This window comes from Plecotus auritus (genome assembly GCF_963455305.1).
Source record: "Plecotus auritus genome assembly, chromosome: 1".
Taxonomy (NCBI): Eukaryota; Metazoa; Chordata; class Mammalia; order Chiroptera; family Vespertilionidae; genus Plecotus; species Plecotus auritus.
This window is the reverse complement of record NC_137770.1, coordinates 82280292-82307850: the sequence shown is the minus strand read 5'-3', so window position 1 is coordinate 82307850 and position 27559 is coordinate 82280292. Positions and strand designations below refer to the sequence as shown.

Genomic DNA, 27559 nt, shown 5'->3' with positions numbered 1-27559 from the left:
GTGTGGTACTATTTAACACCTATGATGGTGATGGCATTTTCCCAGAAAGCCATCTTCCTCCTGTTCCCCTTGAAATCCCATCCTGCTTTTCCTGTACACTACCCCTCACAAACCACAAGCTGCAGCAACATGGATGCCCAGCCTGGAGCAACGGCAGCCAGGATGACCTGGAGCCAGGGGGGCCTTCGGAACAGATGCACACCCTTCCTGGGTGATGGTAAGAGGTGTAAGGTCCACTGGTTTCATTGTGAAGACTAGGAAATACACCAGTCTAAGTTTAGTTGATGGAGGTATAGGTGATAGCTTCTGGAAATGTTAGGTTAATCCTTTCCTTTGTTTCAAAAGATGTTTCCAAGGGAGGCCACTTAAATTTTTTGTAAACTAATGGAATTAGAAGTATCTTGTTAACTTAGGCTGACTGGGAATTTTTGATAATTGAAAAAAGCAGCTGAAGTTTAAATATACTTTAGAATGAAATGGCTTTTTAAAAAATATATTTTTATTGGTTTTAGGGAGGAAGGGAGGAGGAGAGAGATAGAAACATTGATGAGAGAATCATTGATTGGCTGCCTCCTGCATGCCCCTTACCTGGGGATTGAGCCTGCATCCCGGGCATGTGCCCTTGACCAGAATTGAACTCTAGGCATACTTCAGTCCACAGGCCAACACTTTATCCACGGAGCCAAACCAGCTAGGACGGCATTTTTTATTAAATATTTTTTTATTTTTAGAGAGGAGAGAGAGAGAAATATCCATTTGATGGATTTGTTGTTCCACTTATTTATGCATTCATTGGTTGCTTTTTTTTTTTTTAAAATCTATTTTATTGATTTTTTTTACAGAGAGGAAGGGAGAGGGATAGAGAGTTAGAAACATCGATGAGAGAGAAACATCGATCAGCTGCCTCCTGCACACTCCCTACTGGGTATGTGCCCGCAACCAAGGTACATGCCCTTGACTGGAATCAAACCCAGGACCCTTGAGTCCGCAAGCTGACGCTCTATCCACTGAGCCAAACCGGTCAGGGCCATTGGTTGCTTCTTATATGTGCCCTGACTGGGGATGGTAGCTCCCATATCCTTGGTAGATTGGGCGATGCTCCAACCAACTGAGCTACCCAGCCAAGGCTAAAATGGCTTGTTTTAATGATTAGCAACAAAGCAGTTAGTTTTCTTATTATTGCAAATTAGTGAAAATTTTCTGTCATTTGGAGTAGTCTTCCTTGGGTTTGTGACAACATGAATCAAACCACAAGCTTGCTGTAATATTAAAATGCTATCTCACTGGAAGGTTTTTTAAAAACAAAGGGATAAGAAGGCTTTTTAACCTTTAAACTGGGAAATAAATCTGTTTAATCTTTGTATCCAAATTAGAGAAAATCTAGGGTTGACCTCTTTTTCAATGATGACTTGGGGCCCAGTTAGATGTTGGGAAATAAAGTGTATTCCCAAGGGTGATAAGGAATGAATCACAGGAATAATGCAGAGATTAATGAGGATATAAATAGCCAAAGAATTTAAAAAATTTTGCAACCTGTAATATTTTACCGACAGTGCAATATTTTGATAACTAATTTTAATAGTTCTGAGCTGGGGCAAAAAGGATGCTTTTTAAAGGCATATTCATTGCTGTGTTACTAGAATAAATCACATGCTAGACTCCTTCCTTTACTTGTACTGAAATGGTAAAGTCTAGTTAACGTGAACACTGAAGGTAGCCTTAAAGGAAAACAGAATGGGAAAAAATTAAATAATGTCATAAGGTTATCTGGAAAAGGAATGGAAGATTTTCTTCTAAGATCAAGTTTTATTAATGCTCTCTATTCTATGAAATCTATTTCTACTATGGTGTTCTCTATCATTGTCATTGTATGGCTGCTGTTCACTATAGGTTCAGTTAAATTTATTCCTTACTAATTTTATAAATCCATTTTATGGATCATGTTCTGGTTTTGAGAAAACAAGGTATACTTCAGGGACTCAGCCTAGGGAGGGAGACAGATGAATGAGAATATGTCATGTGATTAGAGGTAAGTACAGAACCTAAAGAAGCATGCAAAAATGGGTCCCTAATTAAGTGGTCAGGAAATGCTTCTAAGAGAAAGGGAGTTGAAATGAATTTTAGAGGAGGCCAGATAAACATTTTAATGCTGTGCCAAGGAGTTTGTATTTTATCCAGAATCTAGTGATGAGCTACTGAAATATTCTAAACTGGGCAGTGACATTAGATTTATCTTAGAAATGTCATTCTGATAGTGTAGAAATGGCTTAGAGAAGTGGTCGGCAAACTCATTAGTCAACAGAGCCAAATATCAACAGTACAACGATTGAAAATTCTTTTGAGAGCCAAATTTTTTAAACTTAAACTATATAGGTAGGTACATTGTTATTAACTTAATTAGGGTACTCCTAAGTTGGCCTTTGCTAAAAACTCAAGGGGCCAAAGAGCCGCATGTGGCTCGCAAGCTGCAGTTTGCCGACCACTGGCTTAGAGGATAAGGAAGATATTAAACTACAAGGAATAAGAATGGCCTGACCTAGTCAAAAGCAATGGTATTGGAATTAGAGAGGACAGGTAAATTTAGGAGCATCTAGTGGTAGTTGTGATATGAAGAGTGAGGGATTTGGGGTCACCCCTAGGATTCTAGCTTCTGGGATGAGGATAGTTAAACATTAAACAAAAGGATTAGGGGTTGAGGGTAGGAGAAAGCCATTTAAACATTGATCTTTGAGATGCTGTGGAACATTCAAGTAGGGATTTTATTCATTAAACATTTGAGTGATTATTCTGAAAATCACCCTTAGGCATATAGAGATGAACAAAACAACTGTTTGGGGTATTATAGACTACTAGAGACCCGATGCAGTCCTCGGGTCTAATTAGCATATTACGCTTTTATTACTATATAGCATATTACGCTTTTATTACTATATAGATTGAGAGAAATAAAGTGAACATATAGCAATTTTGCAATCTAGATCCATGAAATGAAAAAACAGGGTGAGATAATAAGGGGACCAAATTTACAATGTGGAAGTATGAGCCTGATGCTAGTGAAATTGAGAGCCGTACATGGATTATATCGTATCTGAAAAAAGATAATTGGGAATGATTGGAAGCTAGGCCTTAAAACAAATACTACTGGAGAATAGTCACTAAGAATGCATAGGATAAGCCTTAGCTGGTTTGACTCAGTGGAGTCTCAGCCTGCAGACTGAAAGGCCCGGGTTCCATTCTGGTCAAGGGCACGTGCCTGGGTTGTGGGCTCGATTCCCAGTAGAGGGCATGCAGGAGGCAGCCGATCAATGATTTTCTCATCATTGATGTTTCTATCTCCCTCTCCCTTCCTCTCTGGAATCAATAAAAATATATTACAAAAAAAAGAAAGCAAAGGATAGATGAAATTTGGAAAGTAGACAAGTACTAACCATAGTATACAGGTCCTTTTTGGGTCATGTTTAAGATCTGGATTATCTGTTGAAATTCTAAAGAGAATAGATCTGATTTTTGGCTGTTTTGTGGGGAATGTTAGTAATGGGGCCTAAGTGCAAGTTAGAAGACATATAGTTAATCACTTGAAGAAAGTAGTGATCCTATGCCTGAGACTACTTGCCCTGGTTTTTCAAATTAGTTTTCTTTGTGTATATTAATGAGCAAATATACTTTGAAGAGAATAGGTTAGGCAGGCTGAAAGATGTCACTGGTTATTTCTCTAACAACCCTTGTTGGGATATAATTGGTTTCCTTTTTGAAAGGAAAAATGAAATAGAACCTGAATGCCTTTCTTTTGGATGTAATAATCTGGACATTTTACCATGTGTTCACCACTGTTAACTTTTCTTGTGTTATTTACTCTTCATCATAGCCTTATGTAAATATTCATATTTTATTTTTTAAATATATTTTTATTGATTTCAGAGAGGAAAAGAGCGGGCTAGAGTTAGAAACATCAATGATCAAAGAGAATCATTGATTGGCTGCCTCTTGCACACTCCCTACTGGGGATTGAGCCCGCAACCTGGGCATGTGCCCTTGGCCAGATTCGAACCTGGGACCCTTCAGTCCACATACTGACGCTCTATCCACTGAGCCAAACCGGCTAGGGCACAATATTCATATTTTAGAGATGTGAATATTGAAGCACATAATTTAAATAATTGCCTAATAAATAGTGAAGCATGGATTCAATCCAGGTAGTTAACCCTGCAGATTTCTATTTTTTTAATTACATATATGTGTGTGTATATATATGTATGTATATGTGTGTGTGTGTGTATATATAAATATATATATGTATGTATATGTATATATTTGATTTTAGGGGAATGAAGGGAGAAGGGAGAGAGAACCCGAAGCCTGGGTATTTGCCCTGACGGAACCAAACCCACCACCTTCTGTGTAGGAGAGGATGCTCCAACCAACTGAGCCACACTGTCCAGGGCGATTTCAACTCTTAATCATACTAGACTGACTAATTGATATGTGAAGTATACAGTAAAAAAACACAAAAACTGCTTTGGACTTAAAAAATATTTTTAAAGGGATTTAAAATATTTTTGTATATTTTCATAACATTTTAAATGGCATGAAGACATGATAAGGGTTATTTAGGTAGTTGAGGCTTTTTTTTTCATGGTAAAGACTGCTTTATTGGTGGCAGTTAGTATGAGTCAATAAATATTGATCCCAAAGAACTCAGTTACTGTCAGCTTACTGGTCCATAGAGAGCTGAATGAAATTGAACCAGTTGATTGCTGGGAGGATAACTGACTTCAACCCTGCTTCTTGGGAAATGAAGCCATAGCCAGCTGATACATGGCATAAATTGTTCCACCAACTGTAAGAATCATGGTAGCCCTATATAGGAGGGCATCAGCTACCCCACCTTTTAGATGAACTGGAATTCCATTGTCCTCCTGAAATAGCTTTTGTTTCTCTCGAACTTTATTTTCAAACTGCCTCTGTGAAGCAGTACTTACAGTCTTCTGGGAAATCTGATGAAGAGCCAGCAGATTACGCAGCATGTTGGCTCAGTTCGGTAGATGAGGCTTTGTAGTATAACTAGAATCTTCAGATGTGACAGCATTCTTTTAGAGACATAAACACATTTTAAATGTTTTTTTTTTCTCAGTTAAACTTATTTATGGATCTTAGAAGCAACCCAAGAGGGATATTGCTAAATCAGCGGTCATCTTTTTTGTGCAAAGAGAGTGATAGGCACCTAGTGAATCTCTGAGGGGTTCAGATTGTACCCCCATAACAGGGTAGGATTCAGTAAGATGATGGCTTAACCTCTAGAGAATGACCCCAGGATGACTCCATGGAGGCAACTATGTATTTATGGGGTGGTTAAGTTTTTTTTTAGAAGTGTTACTGAAGACAACATTGAGTTTGACTCCTAGATTTGTATGAATAAAATTGGTTAAAGTCAACTTCCCAAACCCTGGGAGAATTGCAGAGTGGAAAAGGTTTGGACTTTGGAATGAGAGCTGTATTCGCATCTGTATTGTAGCACTAGCATTGTGACCCTAATTAAGTTACCAAACCACTCTGATCATGAACAGTCCTCATCTGCACTTTTAACCATATTTGCACACTTCTGATACACTGTTACTCAATGGCATGACAGTGAGTGTGGTTGCCTGTCCAGGAAAGATCTGGTGAGGGAGGCAGTTGGGAAGTAGTTCCTTGATTCTGGGGTATGCTGCTCAAGGAAGCCTATATCCTGGCTCTGAGGCTGTAAACTTTGAAATGGGAAGGGAGGTGCTCAATCTGGGGGTCCTCTTGGTGATTGGGTTCCTCCCCTAGATCACTATGGTGGGGAAGCCGAAGCATGGATGCACAATGCATTCCCTGGCTTGCCTACTCGCCCAGTAACATGTCAGCCTGTACTGCGTAGTGCATTTCAGCTTGTGCGTGCCACCTGATGTGTGGGGTCATTGTGGCCTCCCACTCCAACTGAGTTCTGTCTGACTAGGGCTGGACTTTTCTTTTGAATGACACACCCATCTTATAGTTACTTATCTAGTTAAACTCTTCAATGTTAAGTATATTAATTTAAAAGTCCAAAACTGGGACTTGTGCTCTTCTTCCTTCAGAACAATTTCTTCTGCAGTGTTTTCGTTAACTAAATTCCAGTTTTCATGTCATTTAGGGCAGACTTTGTTAACCTTGACTTTTCTCTGATGCCTCATCTTTGGCCCTGTGGAAAATCTTGTCAGCTTTTCCTTTAAAATAAAACAAGAATTTACCATCCAGAACTGCCATCGCTTGTTCCAGTTTCAAGCCACCATGGTCTCTTGCCATTTCACAATAGATTTGTTCCTTTATCTCCTCCCTACCAGTGTGTGGTAGATTAATCCTGTTAAAATGTAATGCTTGAAGTTATGTAAATAACCACTGTGCTGTACAACTGAAACTAATACTGAATGCCAACTGTACTTGAAAAAATAGAAAAAGTGTATTGCTTAAACCCTAATAGTTCCCTATTTCGGCCTTAAAGCCAAATTTTTCATTGCGATTTACAAGACACCTCTTCCTTTACTGCTAAAAGTAAATTCTGCTCCAACCACACTGGCCTCTTTACCGTGTCTTAAACACATTAGATGTTCTTACCTCAAAGCCTTTTTTGGGGATTTCCTTCCCCCAGACATTCATAAGGTTAGGTTCTCCAATTTAGGTTCTTACTCAAAAGCTGCCACTCAGTGATATTTTCTCTAATAGCCCTTAAAGCCCCCCACCCCCACTGCCAATACTCCAGCTCTTTCAATAACTCACCTATTATAGAACTTTATTTTCTACTATGTAAAGGCATAGAGAAATATCTGGTAAGATACATATAAGACAACATTGATTACCTTTATACAAGGGAGAGGGACTTAGGAAGTGGAAGGAAACTTTTGCTCTATATGCTTAAAGACTGATTATTATAATGAGCAATACATTTTGCTTCTAATTAAAAAACAACTGTAGATATATTTCAACTCTTCTAGTACTGCGTCTGGGTATAAATAGTATAACTACAGCCTGTGTCATATGGGGTTAGCAGCAGTTTTGGTAGTTAAACAACAACCTTAAAATAGGTTTGGCTGTGATTAAATGAGTCAGGTTAACATTTGAGGGCAGAGGCTGCTATGTTGCCTGTGATAAAAATTTGAAAGAACTTACCTAGCCTGTGTGGCTCAGTAGTTGAGCCTTGACCCATGCATGAAGCAGTCACCAGTTCATCCCTAGCTGGCTCAGTGGATAGGGTGTGGGCCTGTAGAATGAAGGGTCCCAGGTTCAATTCCAGTCAAGAGTACGTGCCCAGGTTTCGGGCTTGCTTCCCATTAGGGGTAGGAGGCGTGCAGGAGGCAGCTGATCCGATGTTTCATCAGTGTTTTTATCCCCCCCCCTTTTTTTTTAATAAATTACTTATTTTTTAAATATATTTCATTGATTTTTTACAGAGAGGAAGGGAGATAGAGAGTTAGAAACATTGATGAGAGAGAAGCATCGATCAGCTGTCTCCTGCACACTCCCTACTGGTTATGTGCCCGCAACCAAGGTACATGCCCTTGACTGGAATTGAACCTGGGACTCTGGACTCCGCAGGCTGACGCTCTATCCACTGAGCCAAACTGGTTAGGGCTCTTCTCCCTTCTTTCTAAAAACCTATAAAAACATTTAAAAATTATATTCTCTAGTTAGTCTAGTGAGAACTGTATAGCTATTTTTTTTTAAAGTGTTAGCCGTAACAGGTTAGAAGGACATCTGACTTTTTTCTTCCTAATACACTTTCATATTTCACCACTCTGAAATATTTATCCTGCTTCCCATGTAAATTAACTTATGACTTGAGTTGCTTTTAGAACTGATGTAACTGTGACTTAATTGAACCAGTCTTAGGCTTTTCTGGCTAGTCCACAATAATGGATAGTTTCGTAGAGTGCAGAATTTTCTGTATTCTGCAAATGACTTCACCATTCATTGTGCATTATCATTCCTTATACTAATCCTTTAAATATAGTCATCTTCACCTATTTTTTATTTTGGTGTTAACTTTAAAGTTACGGTTTTATTGAAATTAAAAAGAATGATTAATCAAATGACTTAAGATTGATGTAGGTTTTTAAGAGAAGGTACCCCAGTTATTTTACCTTTAATCCAAATTTAGTAAGCATGCATACTCATACAATATTTAGAAAATGCAAACCATCCCTGGCTGGTGTGGCTTGGTTGGGTGTCACCCCATGCAACTGAAAGAGTGCCTGTTCTATTTCTGGTCAGTTTCTGGGCTTGATCCCTGGTAGGGGGTGTGTAGGAGGCTGCTGATAGATGTTTCACTCTCAGATCAATGTTTCTTTTTCTCTTTCTCTCCCTCTCTAATAATAAAAAAAATATATTGGGAAAAAAAATCCAAACCAGCCACACACAAAAGGGACATACTTAAACCACCCAAAAAGAAAAGTTTGGATTTTTACTTTTTATTTTGTTTTGCATATGTAGGCTTTTCATAAAAGTCATGTCATTTAAGTAGCTTTTTTTTTTTTTTAACATAAGGTGTTAGTAAATAAGATTACTATGTAGTATTTCGTTGCCATAGTAATAGTAGTCTATTTAACTAGAAGTCTATTGTTGAGCCGGTAGTGTTTCCCTCAAGTTTTTCCTTTTATAAACAGTTGCAGCCCAGCCAGGTGTGGCTCAGTGGTTGAGCATTGACCCAGGAATTAGGAGGTCACGGGTTTGGTTCCTGGTCAGAGTACAAGCCTCGGTAGCAGGTTTGATCCCCAGTAAGGGGTGTGCAGGATGCAGCAGATTGATGTTTCTCTCACATTGATTTTTCTATCTCTTGCCCTCTCCCTCGCTCCCTAAAAACAAAACATTTAAAAAAGTCTCATAAAAAATTGAATAGTCTTACAACTAAAATTTTATAAATACCATTGATTATTTTTTTAAAATACATATTTTTACTGGAGTCCCGATGCACGAAATTTGTGCAAGGGGCTTGGCCCTCGCAGCCCTGGCTTTGTCCGGGAGGTCAGTCGTTTGGCTGTTTGTTCTAATTAGCATATTAGCTCTTTATTATATAGGATTGATTTCAGAGAGGGAGAGAACGATAAAAACATCGATGATGAGAAAGAATCATTGACCTGTTGCCTCCTGCACACACACACACACACACACACCCCCACCCCCACTGGGGATCCAGCCCACAGCCTGATGGAATCGAGTCTATGACCTCCAGGTTCATAGATTCACTGATTCACACTGGCTGGGCCCATTGATTATTTTTTCATAGTTAATCCCCAGAAATATAATTGTTCAAGTGCATGTATGTTTTAAAAACTTCAAATTTAGATTGCTCTTCCAAAGGGTGATGACAGTTTATCTATTTACTCGAAGTGTGGCTGCTAATGATTTCTAGTTTTGTGAATTGCCTGGATCTTTGGCTTATATTTCAGGGTTAGTCATGGAATTTCAGCCTCTGATAAGTATAAATTAAAGAATAAGAATGTTACGGTTATGGATTTGCTAAGTGAAAAATTGCTATCAAGTTGTATAGTTTGAGATTCACATATAATTTTTTTGTGTGTGAATCCTTGCCCAAGGACATTTTTCCATTGATTTTTAGAGTGGAAGGGAGGGGGAAGAGACAGAAAGAGAAACATTGATTGGTTGCCTCCCACGTGCACCCCAATGGGGGAGGAATTGAGCCTTCAATAGAGGTACTTAGCCCTTGATTGGAATCAGGCCAGTACTGTATCTATTGAGCCAAATCAGCTTGGGCTCTCATAAAATTTTTATTCTTAGATAAATGTGTGTATATGTTTGGTGCTATCTTAATTTTATTGTGGAAAATTTCTAAACATACACAAAAGAATTTGTCCATTCTTTAACAACCTTTGGGTAATCTTTTATCTATACCTGCATCTACCCTTCCCTCCCTTTATTTATTTTGAAGTAAATCCTTGCTGTATTTCACCAATATTTAGTATGTTTTTGTGAAAGATAAGGACTTTAAAAATAATTACAAATATAATAAATATATTTTCAGACCCTAAAATACTATTCTGAGGACTGTGTAAGACATTCCCAGTTGTGTTTTATTTCTGTAGGAATGGTAACATGGATGATGGTTTTGCTTTTATTTATTTTTTATTTTTAAATATTTTTATTGATGTTAGAGAAGAAGGGAGAGAGGTAGAAACATCAATGATGATCATTGATTGTCTGCCTCTTGCATGTCCCCTACTGGGGATCTAGCCCATAACCTGGGCTTGTGCCCTTGACCAGAATCGAACCTGGGACCCTTTGGTCCATAGGCCAACACTCTATCCACTGAGCCAAACCAGCTAGGGTGACGATGGTTTTGCTTTTATGTTTTTTCGTTTAGACCTTTCTGGAATTTGGGAAGTTTTGTTTACTAGAGATAAGTTTTTTAAAAATAGAAAGAGAATCTCAGCATAGTTAGCTTTATATTGGCTGATAAGTTCAAGATAACAAAAGATAGGATTCCACTGTATATATTTTACTGTTAAATTCTCAAGTTTAGAGCATAATCATATGTTTTAGCTGCTAAGGTCTGAGTAATGGAAAATGTAGTAGCTTTAAGTTAGATTTCCTTATAAAAGTTTTTGCTGTACTGATACAAACTATTTCTTTTCACAGTTCAGAAATTTAAAAACCTATGGCAAGAAAGTTTCTCATTAGTTTGACAGACTCATTTGGTTACAGAACCTGACCTCAATTGACATGAGATTGTTTATAGTCTGTGTTACATTTAGTGACTGCATATGTATTACTGTGGAAATATTACTGCATTTCCTTTCACAGATCCTACTGGGGTGTTATATACAAGAAAGCATAGTGTCATTGCTTTCTGATTTTCCAAACATGTCTCCAAGAGACCATGGCAGACTTTGAAAAGTATAGTTTGTTGGAACTGAATGTTGAGATTAAAAGAGTTTACTGGTACAATTGAAACTTGCTACAAGATAATAAGGCAATGAAGTGTTGTTAAGTATTGACTTTTGGTGTTCAGAACATTGGTTTGTAGTCCAGCATCATCATCGTCTGAAAGCTTCATAGAAATGCAGAATTTTCTCGCCGTATCCTAGAACTATCATGGGCACATTTGAAGAGGTTTAAGTAATTTTACCCTGGCTGTTGTGTAAAGTGGTTAGAACGACTGCCTGTCCACGGAAGGGTTGAGGATTCCATTCCCAGTCAAGTGCACGTACCTAAGTTTCAGGTTCGCTCTCTGCCCCGGGTTGGGGCAAGTGGGGGAGGCAAACAGTCTATGTGAGATGTGTCTCTCTCACATTAATGTTTGTTTCTCCTTCCCTCGCTTCTACTCTTGGAAAAGCATTGGAGAGAGTATCCTCAGGGGAGGATTAACAACAAAAAATAATTTCAAACAGGCAGACTGGATAAATAGTGATGCCTCTTAAGCTAGTAATCAGGAAAGCATGGAATCCTGAAATGTGTGTATTTTGAATGTTCTGTGCTCTTTAGCAGATCATATACGCTCTTTAGCAGATCATATACCTGGTATAATGTGACCAATGTATAATAATTTCTTGGTGATAGCTGAATAGATTTACTTCTTTTATAAGCATTTGCAATTCAAGGTATATCTGTGACTATAATAGTTATGTTATTGTAGAGGAGCTGGCCTTGTCTCCCCTGATTGCTGCTGGGAGTGGAGTTCTTGGGGTACCACTGCAATAAGCATCCCCAAGGCCCCCATGTGAGGATGAGATATGGTAGAAAGCATTATTTCTGTGGAATTAACACCCCTGGGTTTCCAAAGTCCCATTTCCATTAATTCAGTTAGAAGAAGTGTAGCTGGGGTTTCAGTAGAGCTAAAATCAGAGCCAGGGCCTAGAATTTTCATTTCATATTGCATAGAACAGTACTGCATCAGGGTAGCTGCAGTCCAATAGTCCATTTTGTGTATGGTGTCACATGGTTGTGGGCCGTAGGGTTGTGTACAAGAGAACTAAGAAAGGGAGTCCAGAACAAGAGTCCTAAGAAAACCAGAGTAAACTCTTATGGTTAGGGGATTATGTAATCACAAATATTGCCAAGCTTGCATCAACCACACCCATTCTGGCCAACCATCTATCTGAATGTGGGATTCACAGGCAAGTATGTCACCCCAATTTTACTGGGCATGTGTCTTTATCTTTCCTTTGTCTCCCCCCGCCCCCCCCCTCCAAGTGCAAAGTTGTAGTTTCCTGGTGAAGCTGCCCAAATGACATCCTTATAATATCTGGCCTTTCTTTGCTCCTATCCCATTAACAACTAGACAGTTAACAGCAGCATGTTATGACCATTCTTTGCTTTTCCTCAACTTTTAAAATAAAATATCTAAACATAGAAAACAGTATAATGAATTTTTTAAAAATATATTTTATTGATTTTTTTACAGAGAGGAAGGGAGAGGGATAGAAAGTTAGAAACATCGATGAGAGAGAGACATCGATCAGCCGCCTCCTGCACGCCCCCTACTGGGGATGTGCCCACAACCCAGGTACATGCCCTTGACCAGAATCGAACCCGGGACCCTTCAGTCCGCAGGCCGACGCTCCATCCACTGAGCCAAACTGGTCAGGGCAATATAATGAATTTCTATGTACCTACACCTAAATTGCCGTTTGCTTTTTCTGTCGATGTATTTTGCTGAATCATTGAAATTGCTGACTTAAGATAAATACCTTCCTAAATTCTTAAACGTGAATCTAAGTATTATAAAGACACTACTCTTCCCTTGACCAGGGGTTTATACACTGACCATTTTGTTGTTCTCATTTACATAGGTTTTCATTTATCTATATATATAAAAGTCTAAGCGGCTGTTACAATCAAATGACCAGAACAACCGGTTGACCAGTTACTATGACGTGCACTGGCCACCGGGGGGCAGACACTCAATGCAGGAGCTGCCCCCTGGTGGTCAGTGCGCTCCCACAGTCAACCTCCCATGATGGCCAGCCTCCCACGGTCCCTCCCCTCGGCCGATCCCTCCCCCCCTGGCTAAGGCTCCAAGCACCGGAGAATCTGGGTCCGGGAAGCCTGTAGGAGGAGAGCAACCCTGATTGAGATAGAGTAGCAGCTCGGAGGGGGCAGAAGGGGCAAGGCAGCGGCCTAACTGCAAAGACATAAAGTAAGCACCACCACCATCTTACCTCTGCCACCAAACCGCGCTTGCGCACCGTTTTCCCACCGCTTGCCCTTCTGCCCCCTTCACCTACTTCTAGCTCGGCCCCATGCCTTTCTGGGCTCCCAGCTGCCAATTGGCTAGCGCTCCTACGGTGGTGTGCCACCATTGGACGAAGTCAGCTACCTATCATGCTTGGGGGCAGAGCCCTGAAAAATGTGTGACTGAGGTAGAGATAACCTGTCTGTCTGTCAGCAACTCTGCCCTGGGGAGAGTGAGGCGGCCCAAGTGCGGGCAGCGAAGTAGAGCTGTATTTCCACCTCAGAGCCTAGCTGGTGTTCAGGCCGTTTTGGGGCGCTCTGTCTATGGTCTTTGTGTGCTGCTACCTCAGCACATCTACACAACTAGATCGGGGCCTGCCGGCCAACCTTCTACGGTCCCTCCCCCCAGCCAGCAGGCCCTGATTGACCCCTCTGCCCTGCACGAATTCGTGCACCAGGCTTCTAGTATTATAAATAATAAGCCCTTCGTATATTTTTTGTTCATAATTTTTGTAGAATGAATGTGACCTTTTAGTTCCTAGTCACTATTGGTCTTACTGAAGAAATTTTGAATGTTGATTTTAGGGTGTTTTTTATGTTTCTGATTGGTACTTTAGATTCAGGAACTTCTTTTTTGCAAATGGCTTAAATGTTCTGAGAGTAAATGTTTGTTGAAGGGGAGTTTTACTATGTAGAAGCTGCTCTAGTTAAGAATATGATGGGTTCTAAAATGCTGGGTGGTTGTTTTTTTTCCCCTCCTTAAGTCTGATGCAGTGCTCAGAAACAGATGACTAACTTTAATAATGGCACAGTGTATTTTGAAGGTTGAGAATGTAGAGAGAAATATCTGTATTTGTTAGGACTTCAAATAAGTGAGAGAACCTAAATTATTGAACACTATTCAGTGAAAATTTTGGTGCCCTGGAGATGCCAGTTTCCTTGATTTTATATACTTCTGAATTGCTCATTAAAGAAAAATTTTGGGAAAAGAGTCCTTAAACCGCACAATTCTACAATATCCTGAGATGTCTAATCATCTAGATAACTTGTAAATGCTATGTAACATCTTGAACATCTCTCAGTGTTAATATGTTGTCATTAAAAATAATTTTTGCTGCTTGTACTCAATTGGATTGATGTACTAAAATGAAATTTATTTAGCCAGTTTCATTGCCATGCACATGTTTTCTTTTTACTGTTAATATGTCCACATCCTTTTTTTTTTCAGGTAAGTTCTCAAAAGTGAGATTGAGTTAAAGAATATGCAGAGTCTTAAGGGTTTTGATTAAAAAAAAAAAAAAAAAAAAGTCCAGGTGGCCTCTGAAAATATACCAGTACACTGTCAGAAGTAATGTATGAAAGGACCATTAAAATTAAAAATGGCTTTATTTGGTAGGTGAAATGGTATTTGGTTTAATTTATATTTCCTTTATAGCAATATTGAAATTTTTTAATCTCTGTAAACCTTTATTATTTGTTGATCACTTATTTTTGTCCTTGGCCCAGTTTTTGTGGTAGGTACCAATAATAGTAAATGATGTAGTAGCAGCAGCAGCAGCTGCAGCAACACTTGAGATGTGCCAGGCACCATGTCGGTGTTTTCTGTGCATTCATTTATGCCTCATACCTATCCTATGAGACAAATGATACTCATTTTACAGTCAAAGATTCTGGTTTTTTATGGGATTGGCTTCCCAAAGGGAAGTGGTTGAGCTTGAAAGGGAAATAGGTCTGTGTGACCCCCAAAGCCTCTGACCCCTAATCATTAGGTATTTATTATTATCATTTTTACGGACTTGAATTGTTGTGTTCAAGTATATATTGCCAGATATTCATCGGTTCTTTTTATTTATGGTATATTTTAGTGTGGACATGTCTTGTATTATGTCCTTTTTAGGAACTTCTCAAGGTTAGTTACTTTTAAATTAAGTTTGGTTAAGGTGGACATAGCTTCAATTTGTGGGGATAGGTATTTTTGTATCTACCTTTTCAGTTTAAATTTTTATGAAAGACTATTTACCTAGATTTTTTATTTATAATTTTTAAAGTTTTAACCAGGGTCCTGCTCAAAACTAAACCAGGGTAGAACTTTTCAGTGTACAGAAAATATGCAGAAGGGCTTCTCAGTTGATTAGCATTACCAATTATTGTTCCAAAACTAATATATTAAAAAAATCTGCTATTGAAGGGAAATTGTGTTGATCTAATTAAAAACTATTAAAGTGACTTGGGTGAGACTCCTCAGAGTATGTTGAACAAATCAGTAAAGGGTATGTAATTGAGAGATTTAATATTTCACACAACAAAATCTAAGTATGAAATTTTTCTTCAAACTGGAACCAGATAATATAAATTAAATACCCTGTTTTATGCTTGATGTAAAGAAACCCAACAAAATAATTGTACAAATACAGGGAATTAGCATTATATTAATAAATAAGAATTAGAGGTTTTACTTAACAGTGAATTCTTTACGTGTTGACAGTGCCAAAGTTGGCAGAAATAATAGCGTTTAGATAGTATGCAGAGTTTGTTTTGCTCCTTCAAGAGTAACCAAATTTGTACTACTGTGTTTAATGGTACATGGACAAATTAAGTTGTATTTGTTATAAGACACAGAATCTTATTTTCATGGAAGATGGTCAGAATAGCGAACAACTTGAATAATGTTTTAAATCAAAAGAATTCAATCACTTAAGAATGGTTAAAGAGTGAAAGGAAGAAATTAATTAGCTAATTAAGTTTAGAATTAAGTAACTTCAGGTTGTGAATTCCTTGACTTTGATGGCAACTCAAGAGGCTTGCTCATCATTGAGTGAGAAGTGATGTCATAAGAGAATTTTATCATTCTTTGAGGAAATTAGAGGGCACTGATCTACGTAATTTATAGTTTTTTAATCATTGAGATTCTGGAATATTTTCTTAGAGATATTCATTTGAAAATTTTTGTCTCATTATGTTACCCATTTATACTTTTTTTTAAAAAATATATTTTATTGATTTTTTACAGAGAGGAAGAGAGGAAGGGAGAGGGATAGAGAGTTAGAAACATCGATGAGAGAGAAACATCGATCAGCTGCCTCTTGCACGCCCCCTACTGGGGATGTGCCCGCAACCAAGGTACATGCCCTTGACCGGAATCGAACCTGGGACCCTTGAGTCCGCAGGCCAACGCTCTATCCACTGAGCCAAACCGGTTTTGGCACCCATTTATACTTTGACGAGCAATTTTTTTTAATTGCAGAAATGCTTATTGAAAACAAAAGAAACATAAAGGTAAAATACAGCTTCAACACTCAGAGATAACCACTATTTTGTGTTTTTTTGTTTTGTTTTGTTTTTGGTTAACCCTCACTGGAGGGTATTTTTCCACTGATTTTTAGGGAGAATGAAAGAGAGGGAAAGACAGAAACATTGATGTGAGAGAAACACATTGATTAGTTGCCTCTTGCACAAGCCCTGACCGTGGCCTGGGCTAGGGATGAGCCTGCAACCTAGGTACCTGCCCTTGACTGGAATTGAATCTGGGACCCTTTGGTTCACAGGCTACTCGATCCACAGGGCCGAACCGGCTAGGACTGAGATAACCACTATTAATACTTTGATGTTTTAGTCCATTAATTTCTGTCTCAGGGCTGAATGTTTACTTATATATTTATGCTTTTATAATATACTAGAGGCCTGGTGCATGGATTCGTGCACCGGTGGGGGATGTTGGACTGCTGGTTTTGGCCCGATCCCTGCAGGCCAGGCCGAGGGACCCCACTGGTGCAAGAATCCATGTACTGGGCCTCTAGTATGCATATAAGATCTTTGGTTGATCTCTTCCCTCGCGCCCCCCTTCCCCCTTCCCTCTGCTCCCTTCCCTCTGAGATTTCATCAGTCTGTTCCATGTTTCCAGGTCTGTGTGTTGAGCGTCTGCCCCCTGGTGGTCAGTGCGCGTCATAGCTACCAGTCGAATGGTTGCTTAGGCGTGTGTGTGTGTGTGTGTGTGTGTGTGTGTGTGTGTGTGTATGTATGTATGTGTGTTTGTGTTTTCTAATGGCTATCGCCAATCTTTCGGACCTCACATACCACTGGTTGGCGACTGCTGCTCCAAAGGTTACCTTAAACCAGCTGTCGCCAACTTTTCGGACCTCACAGACCACCAGTGGTCCACGGATCACCGGTTGGCGACCACTGTTTTATAATATATTTTTACCAGTGTGTAATCATTACTGTATTTGTTTTAGAGCTTCTATATTGTAAACATTTTCCACTTAGTTTTATTTTAGATGAATTTTATTGATTTGAGATAGAGGCATCCATTTGTTGTTCCACTACTTATGCATTCTCTGGTTGATTCTTGTTCCCTGATGGGATCAAACCCACAACCTTGGGTTATCAGGATGATGCTCTAACCCAGTGGTCGGCAAACTGCGGCTCGCGAGCCACACGCGCCTCTGTTGACTAATGAGTTTGCTGACCACAGCTCTTAACCAACTGAGCTACCTGGCCAAGGCTTAATTTAGTGTTCTACAGCATGTTGAGTGGCTTTCTAATATTTTTTGTCATAGGGATTTAAAAAACTTATAGATGGCCAAAGTTTCTCTTTTTCAATTCCAAACAGGATCACATGAATTTATTTAACATTGTCGATTGCTTAATTAATATAAATTGGTAGATCTACCCATTGCTTGGCAATTATCCTTTTTTTTTTTTAAATATATTTTATTGATTTTTTACAGAGAGGAAGGAAGAGGGATAGAGAGTTAGAAAAAATCGATGAGAGAGAAACATCGATCAGCTGCCTCTCCTGCACACCTCCTACTGGGGATGTGCCCGCAACCAAGTCACGTGCCCTTGACCGGAATCGAACCTGGGACCCCTCAGTCTGCAGGCCAACACTCTATCCACTGAGCCAAACCGGTTTTGGCTACTTGGCAATTATCCTTTAAGAATTTTCACGTGAACCTACAGAAAGGTTTACTTAGTTACAGCAGTGGTAGTGCCAGTTCCCTTCTGCATCCCATTGGATCGTCATTCATTTATTAGCAAATTTGACAGGATAAATGAAATTTTGCTATTTTCTGGCAACTTGTTAAAGTGCAGGACCTGACATGTATTTTTCCATTTGCTATAATAGTATCTTTAAATATCATTTGAATAGGTATGTAAAATGCACATAAGTAAAATAGACCATCCCCACGCTGGCTGATGTTGGCTCAGTAGGTTGAACCTCCTCCCAGGAGAGACAGCTGGTTGATGTTTCTCTCATTGATGTTTTTCTCTCTTTCCTTCCTTTCTCTCTAAAATCAAGAAAATAAAAATTACACCATTCTCATTTTAGGCTCCTAGCAACTTTGTGTGCTTTTTCTCCCCTCTCCTGAATGATTTTATTCAATTTATTTAAAAAAAAAATTTTATTGATTTCAGAGAGGAAGGGAGAGGGAGAAATATAGAAACATCAGTGAGAGAGAATCATTGATTGGCTGCCTCCTGCACGCCCCCTGCTGGGGATTGAGCCCACAACCCAGCATGTGCCCTTGTCCGGAATCAAACCTGGGACCCTTCAGTCTGCGGGCCGAAGCTCTATCCACTGAGCCAAACCAATAGAGCCAAACCAGCCAGGGCTGCATGTTGCATTCCTAATCAAGAAAGGCCCCCTACTTACCCCCCCCCCCCAGGAGTTTTTTACCAGTGATGGTGTAATGTCCCCACAAACTTGAAGTTGTCTGTTTTCCTGTATGTGTACTCAGATCAAATATTTTACCAAGAGTATTGCTTAAATGATATATATTATTTTGTCACATCGGAGGCACAAGACTTCAGACTACTTGTTTTTCAAGTGGTGACCTGCATTATATAGGTACATTTTTCCCTTTATAGTCAGTCAGTAATTAGTGGGATAATACTTTGAGACCATGTAATTTGTTTCTAATCCAGAAAACTTTCTCTCAGTAATTGTAGCATTAACATTTGTCTGAATCAGTTGTTGATGTAATCTTCGCCAGGCTTTCTTTTTAAAAGTGTTATTTAAATTTATTTATTATTATTAATGAGTTTGCTTGTGAATTTAGTTTGGTGAACCTCCAGAAGTGTTGCTATCTTTTTTAAAAAACATGTTATTGGTTTTAGAAAGGAAGAGAGAGGGAGAAAGATAGAAACATCAGTGATGAGAGAGAGTCATTGATCAGACTGCCTTCTGCATGTCCCCCACTGGGGATCCAGCCCACAATCCGGGCCTGTGCCTTGACTGGGAATCAAACCGTCATCTCCTAGTTCATAGGTGTGCAACCATTGAGCAACACTGGCTAGGCTAAAGTTCAATATTCTTAAAACAATTTTTCATGTTTATGATTTCTTTTGGATTTTCTGCCTTTTTTCTGTTACTCATAATTTTGGGAACTGTTGAGTTTTGTTTTGTTTTTCTAATTTAAATATTTATTATTTAAATTCTCACCCAAGTAGAGGGGGTGGAGGGGAGATAGGGAGAGAGAAACATCTATGGGTGCCCTCCTCATTCACCTCAACCAGGCACTGAACCTGCAACCCAGGTATGTGCCCTGACCAGGAATCAAATCAACAACCTTTTAGTGCAGAGGGTGATGCTCAACTGAGTCAATCTGGTTGGGCAGTTTTTGTTTTGTTTTAATCCTCACCCACCGACTTGCATTTTAGAGAGGGGGAGGAAGAGAGAAAGAAACATTGATTTGTTGTATGTGCCCTGACTGGGAGTTGAACCTACAACCTTTTCGGGTATATGGGACAATGTTCCAACCAACTGAGCCACAGTGGCCAGAGCTGTCTTGAGGTTTTGACAATTGCATATGTAACTTTTTACATTTAAATTTTGATCCATCTGTAATTAATTTTGGTGTACAGGGTGAGATTGGTCCCCATTTATTTTAGATGGCTACCTTGTACCATTTATTGAATTATTCCTTTTCCCCTGTTAATATCTTGTGCATTTTCTTAGTTTTTTAATTCTTAGTATTAGCAGTTAGCATAATTTATCTAAAAATGGGAAACTTTGTTTTTTTCTTGGCCTGAAAATGTCCTATAAATATTACCATGTGCTACTTTCTCATGCTAGTGGTCTTTCCATGATAGTCTACCTTGAGATCATGTGTGTTCTTTTTAAAAAAAATATATTTTATTGATTTTTTTTTTTTTTTTTACAGAGAGGAAGGTAGAGGGTTAGAGTTAGAAACATTAATGAGAGAGAAACATCGATCAGCTGCCTCCTGCACACCCCCTACTGGAGATGTGCTGCAACCAAGTTACATGCCCTTGACTAGAATCGAACCTGGAACTCTTCAGTCTGCAGGCCGATGCTCTATCCACTGAGCCAAACCAGTTAGGGCTAAAGCACCCTGTTCTTTTTGTAGACACATAAGGAGTTCATTGTTCCCCTCTGAAGAAGCCAGAAAAAAATAGTATATGAATTTTTAATATTTTCTACAATCTTTGTGATATCATACTATGTTAGTACAGTTTTGGTAATATTATTATACTAAAGTCCTTTTATTCTTGAAATATTAATGTTTATTGCATGTAATATATGTAAGATCATTTTTCTTGAATAATTGGTGTTTATTACATGTAACATCATTTAAAATTGTTTTTCTTGAGATACTGTTTATTGCATGTTACATCTAAGATCATTTTTCTTGAAATATTAAGGTTTATTGCATGTTACATTATATTTAAAATAGTTTTTCTTGAAATAAAATACTGAGAAAAAAAGAAATAGTTGATGAATGTAATAAAGATAAAAGGGAGAGAGGAAAGGTAGGCCAGGTAGATAAAGTAATATGAAAGTAGTGTGGGGGAGGGCATTAAAAGGGATTGAAGGGGGCAAAATAGGAGCTCTTAAGTGTGTTAAAGGAAAACAACTGAGACCAGATGATGATGCTCTAAGTAGTCAGAGAAATTATAATACTCTAAAGTTACTGAAAAACTATTGACAAGTTGTATGGCACAATAAAATAGAAAAGCCTTAGACTCAAGATTTAGCCATATTTTTTTAAAAATTGCCAACTCATTGCTGCCATCTAGTGACACTTTATCTTTAAAATTCTTCAAAGAAATATGTGAAAGAGCCTATTAGGTATGAAGTAGCATCTAATTTGAATTAAATCTAGAGTCTAGGTTTTAGGGGATAGTAATATAGAAAATTATAAGGTAGAGTTCTGAATTTCCAACTCTGAGGTAAGTTAATATTTTTTTGGTTCTCTAGTTAGTATGACTTGACATCTAATAAGCCATACTTGGTGCCATCTTTCATTTCTTTTTGAACCAACGCATTATGTGATAAGTAAGTACGTTGTGATTAATTAATGTGAATAGGATGAAGAGGTAGAGAACTGATTGAAATGCCCTTTAGAAACATCTTGTGGCTTGTTTACTTATCCCCTCTACCCCCTGTTTTTTGCAGTAAATATTTCCAGATATGATACAGAACACAGTCTCTGAGTGGCACTGTTTTGTCAGGTATCATTCTCTCCATCCCTTTCCACTAAAGATGGAGTTCTAGTGGCCATTACTTAAAGGCAAGGGAGCCCAAGGCTTGATTCCAATTATAAACTGATTTGGCTTAGCTCCCAGCAAATTCCAGAACCTTTATAACCTGTATTTCTGAACCATTTGAACCTTGTATTTCCTTATAGTTGTCAGATAACTCAGTCTGCTTTTCTTACCTTGCTATGTACCTATTTATTCTCTGCAGAACTTTCTTGACATTTAATGTGAACTTAAAGAGAAAAGGGCTATGTCCTGGCCAGTGTTGCTCAGTGATTGAGCGTTGACCTATATGAACAGGAGATCACAGTTGATTCTCGGTCAGGGCACATGCCCAGGTTGCAGGCTCGATCCCCAGTGGGGTGTGCAGGAGGCAGCCAATCAAGGATTCTCTCTCATCATTGATGTTTCTATCTCTCTTTCTCCCTCTCCCTTCCTCTCTGAAATCAATAGAAACTAAAAAAGGGGGTTCGGGGAGGGTCTCCACTTCAGTTCCCAGTCAAGGACACGAACCTGGGTTATGGGTTTGCTCCCCTCTCCCTTTCAGGCTTGTGTGGGAACCAATCAGTTGATGTCTCTCTCTCTTCTCTCTCTCTCTCTCTCTCTCTCTCTCTCTCTCTCTCTCTCTCTCTCCCTCCCTCCCTCCCTCCCTCCCTCCCCCCCCTCTTCCTCTCCCCTCCCCCTCCCTCTCTCCCTCCCCTTCCTCCCCACCCCCCCTTTCCACTTTCTGGGGGGTGGGAAACAATGGTAAGGATTAACAAAGGGGGGGGGCGAGGAATGGGCTACTTGTTATAAATATTTCCTTAATTTTTAGCTACATTGACAATCCAAGATAGGATTGCCTCTGTTAAGAGGATACTCAGGATAGCTCAAACTTTAGAATGAATAGTGGAAATAAAATTGACAGTTTTCTTACATCTCATCCAGATGTAGATTTGGTTTTTCTTGTTTTTAGGATATGACTGGGATGGTAGAAGTAGAAATCAATACATTTCTATATCCACTAATCATGTCCTTTGCACTGCCACTAAAATCATCCCCCCCCCCAAAAATATTTTCATTGATTTCAGAGAGGAAGAGAGAGAGATGGAAACATCAATGATGAGAATCATTAATTGGCTGCATCCTGCACTCTCCACAGTGGGGATTGAGCCCACCACCCAGGCATATGCCCTGACTGAGAATTGAACCGTGACCGGTTAATCGGCTGATGCTCAACCACTGAGGTGCACCAGCTGGGCAGTCTTTATCTTTCTGTTCTCTGTACTCTGGTGGAATTCTGTTTTTCTGGAAATCATATCCACTTAATCTCTACAAGTGAATTAAACAGAATGCAGAGTAACCAGGGAACATAATCATTTCATAAATCTTTTCCATATGAGTTTTACTCAAACCAATTTTAAGAGGGAAACATACTTTTCTAAAATTCTACATACTTTATTTACTTAGATCTTCTGTAGTAATCAATATTGAGGTTAAGAAACAATTAATTTGGCGCTGGCCAAGTATGTCATTTGGTTAGAGCAGTGGTAGGCAAACTCATTAGTCAACAGAGCGGCAAACCATGGCTCACGAGCACATGTGGCTCGTGAGCCGCAGTTTGCCGACCACTGGGTTAGAGCATTATCCTGATATGTCAAGGTTGTGGGTTTGATCTCTGATCAGGGCACATACAAGTATCAACCAAAGAATACATACGTGGAACAATAAATTGATGTTCCCCCTCTAAAATCAATTAAATTGCAAAGAAGCAATCTGATTGGCCAGTGTGGCTGAGTTGGTTAGGTGTTGTCCTGTGTACTGAAATGTTGCCAGTTTGATTCCCATTCAGGGCACTTGCCTGGATTACAGGCTTAATCCCCGGTGGCGGGGCCAGGAGGCAACTCAGATGTTTCTCTCCCTCTCTAAAAATCGAAAATATTTTTTAACAAACAGTGAATTTGTCTTAATGAATTTCACTTAAAAAATGACTACTGGGAAAACTTTTAAAGGCTGTAATGATTCCTTTCATCATTGAGGAATTATGGAGTGTTTAGGTCACAGGGGTCCTCAAACTACGGCCCGCGGGCCACATGCAGCCTGCTGAGGACATTTATCCGGCCTGCCGGGTGCCGCTGCCTGTCCTGCTTAGCAGCTGACTCATCCTGGGCCCGCAGTGCACATAGGAATTTGTTCATAGTTTTTTTAAAAAACTATAGTCCGACCCTCCAACGGTCTGAGGGACAGTGAACTGGCCCCCTGTTTAAAAAGTTTGAGGACCACTGGTTAGGATTTGCAAGAAACTTGTAATATTCAAAAAGTGGGTGAAATTGGAATTTATAAACTAGATGCATGAACTGGACATTAGTCTCCATCAAGATTCTGGATTGTTGATTATTAAAGTAATAGCTAATGCATGAAGATTAATATAATTTCATTTTACAGTATTACTAGGCTATTAGTACATATACAGGTGAATATGGTGTTCTCAAAACATTGGTCTTATAAGACATCTTTAATATCAGGATTGTTAATGAAGATTAACCAAAAGCAGAATACCTACAAAACATTAAAAAAAATATGTCTTTCCTAAGCACATAATTTATAAATGCCTCCTGTTATGTATTGTACAACTATTTACTCTTGTTTTTACAATAAGTGCTTTTATTAACCATAAGTTTTAAGTCTGCTTTGGGGATTTGAATTGTTCGGTTTCATGCTGAAAAATATAATGTTATCCACAGACCATCAGTGAATAAAAAAAATAATAAGTTATGCTACTTTGATCAAACTATGCCCCCAAAAATATCTTTTGCATTTAAAATAGTAGTTACATTTAGGGCATATCGTGTAGGAAACACAATAGTTCAATCATGTCTTGGATAGTTTAATGGAAATGCATCCTGAGTGTAGATTTATAGAACCAGCAGCTACCTGTGAGTTGTTCAGACGAGTTGAGTGAAGACAGTAGAGCTGTAGCAATGGGGCCATGGCCATGTGCACTGCATAAGGGAAGCCATCCTTACGTGGGCCATGGCTCCTGTGGTGTATCCTGCTTTTGGACTTCATCATTATATCATAATTTCCACATTTAAAATGATTTGTAAATTTTCTAAAGACTGCAGTTGCTGATAATTAGAATTCTGAGTTGTTAAAAATCTACTTTAAAATGCATGTAAAATGCAAATGCTACACGTATTTGTAAACTAAAAGGCAAAATTTGACCCATTCCTTCTGCATCTTGCTTTTTCACTTGAAATCTGGTGTTAGTGTAAAACATACAATGAGTTTGTCTTAATGAATTTCACTTAAAAATGACTGCTGAAAAAAAAATAAAATAAAAATGACTGCTGAGAAAACTTTTAAAGGCTGTAACGATTCCTTTCATCATTGAGGAATTCTGGAGTGTTTAGGATATACAAGAGACTTCTGATATTCAAAAAATGGGAGAAATCTAACCATTTAGGTTAGATTTTTATGCTGTACAGAGCAGTCTCTCCTATTTCTCCCCCTTTCCTAGTACTTACCTTTAAAAAGTTAGAGGACTAATTGACCTGCCCTATAAGGGTAGATTAGTCTATAAAAAATAGTTAATGAATTGTGATAAAGCAAAAATTCTGGTAACTACTAAATTTGGGGGGAAAAAATAGAACTTTGCCAGCAAGGTTTATACTTTGGAATGGTCCTGTGATAGTCCAGACATAAATGGCATAAAATATTTAAAGAAAGAAAGAGTGATCCAATGATTTTATACCCAACCAAACCGACTCAGATACAAAGAGCACAGGCTGACTGGCAATAATATGCAAGAAGTGAGAGACTATTCTTATGACTTCAAAGTAATATTTTAGAGATAAGCTTGGAACATCATAATACCTATAAGGTGGAATTTAAGAAGTAACATCACAAAAAGACTACAGAATGATCACACAAGTCTAATCAAGCTTTTGGTCCCAGTTTCCTATTTCAGGGAATACAGATAACAATATATGGAATTGTATTAAGAGGATGAAATTTCAGAACAATCCAGACTGGGAACTGCAGGTCAAGTGCCCTGTATTTGTCAACATATAAATTTTAAATTGAAGGGGAACTTATCTAAAAAGTGCTTTAAAAGAAATCAGATTTGGGCTCTGGCCGGGATAGCTCAGTTGGTTAGAGAGTTTTGCTTCAGTGATGTGGATTTGATCTCCAGTCAGGGCACAGAGAAGAATCAACCAGTGAATGTATAAATAAGTGTAGCAAAAATCGATGTCTCCCTCTCTCTAAGAAAAAAAAAACACACACAAAAAATATCTCATGCATTTTAATGAGTAAAACTATACTGCTTAAGAATACACATTTAGGTGATAGAATTACTTAAAAAGGAAATTAGAGCAGTAACTTTTTTGGGGGAAGACATTGAAATGATGTACATGGGACTTTTGTGTTAGTTTTGAGATTTTGTAGAGACTAAGCTGCTCTAGCATTATCAACCTTTAAAAAAAACAGTTCTGCCCTAGCTGGTTTGGCTTGGCCTGCGGACTGAAGAGTCCCAGGTTCGATTCCCGCCAAAGGCACATGCCTGGGTTGGAGGCTCGATACCTAGTAGGGGACATGCTGGAGGCAGCCGATCAATAATTCTCATCATTGATGTTTCTCTCCCTCTTCCTTCTTCTTTGAAATAAATATATTTTAAAAAACAAGTTATTTTTTGCTTTCAGAGAGGAAGCAAGGGAGATAGAAGCATTTATGAGAGAGATATCTACTGCTCCCGCACGCCCCCTACCCAGGGATTGACCCTGCAACCGGGGCATGTGCCCTGATTGGGAGTGTAACCGGTGACCTCTTGGTTCATGGGTTGATGTTCAACCACTGAGCAACACTGGTCAGACCCATCAAACCTTTTATTCACTTATTGGAGCAGGCAAAAAATTCCCCATTATAACTGCCTCCCTTAAAATTAGTAATTTTTAGTAATACCAGCTGGGATATTTTGGGATTCTTAAATTTCTAAGTCTTTTAATTCCCAGTTGCTACTTCCCTAGTTAGTGATACCATGCATGTTGGCTTGGGAGTTTTGGTGGGGAGGATATCATGGTACCAAGTTTTGTCTATAGTTTTTTGGCTTTACTATATGATTGCTTTTATGTAAGGATTCAGAATGATTCCAAAACTATTCTGTGTTGCTTTCTTCCAGGAATCCCAGTTCATTTCCAATAGTGTCTGTGCATTTAGGATATTGACCATTTTTCTCCCCTCAGCAATCAGTGTGAAGTGTGACCTGAGATCATTTGGTTATTTCTAAAACTTTAGAAAATCTGTTCCCTCTTCAGAAAATTTTAAGCAGCAGTACTACTAGAATTATGGGTTCCCATTTCTCCCCTGAAGTAGCCCTGGTACCTGGACTTAGCAAATACTTGAAAAATGTTCAATAAAAAAGTAATTTGTAATAACTTGTTTATTTCTTTAGAAGGATGTGTTCCTAGGAGTGGGATTAATGGGTCTTTGTGGGTTTTCTATCTTTACTGTACATCTTGACTAAATCCTTATGGTAAGTATGGACATTGAAAGCTAATCAGGTGACCTTAGCACAGCTTTTGAAACTGAGATCATTGTATTATTTTTTCATTAACATTTTTATATCAAATTTAGAAACCACACCTTATCAAAGAAAATGGGAAATAAAATCCTATCCTAAAATTCAGAGATGACAACCACTGTTAGCACCTTTTTTATTTATATTCCTGGATGTCTTTCTACCAGTCTTTTCAAATAGGATTCATTGAGAGAATTAAGCCATAAGGCAGCGACTTGCCAAAGGACACTAGTGTATCACGTTTTTAAAACATGTAATACCTGATTATTTAGTCAGGGATATCTCTTTTCCCTTAGGTTCCCAAGTAAAAAATAT

The 27559-nt window shown here is 38.7% G+C and overlaps 2 protein-coding genes across 50 annotated transcripts in view; one reads left to right on the top strand and one right to left on the bottom strand.

Annotated features, from left to right (window-relative positions):
- The window catches only part of HNRNPC (heterogeneous nuclear ribonucleoprotein C), a 50743-nt gene that overhangs the window by 6215 nt on the left and 16969 nt on the right, over positions 1–27559 (top strand). For 11 of the 49 annotated variants that reach the window (XM_080646529.1, XM_080646496.1, XM_080646530.1 and 8 more), the window contains one exon: positions 46–217. The exons of 37 other annotated variants lie outside the window; for them this stretch is intronic. The gene's annotated coding sequence lies outside the window, so the exon portion shown is untranslated. Of the gene's footprint in view, positions 1–45; positions 218–27559 lie in introns of those variants that run through there. One more of the 49 variants, XM_080646526.1, reaches the window with a different exon arrangement.
- On the bottom strand, positions 4773–6438 carry LOC308243647 (cytochrome c oxidase subunit 7A2, mitochondrial-like; the record flags this gene model as incomplete). Its single annotated transcript, XM_080659337.1, has 1 exon — positions 4773–6438. The coding sequence occupies exon 1, from the start codon at positions 5022–5024 to the stop codon at positions 4773–4775; it is 252 nt and encodes an 83-aa protein (XP_080515463.1). The 5' UTR covers positions 5025–6438.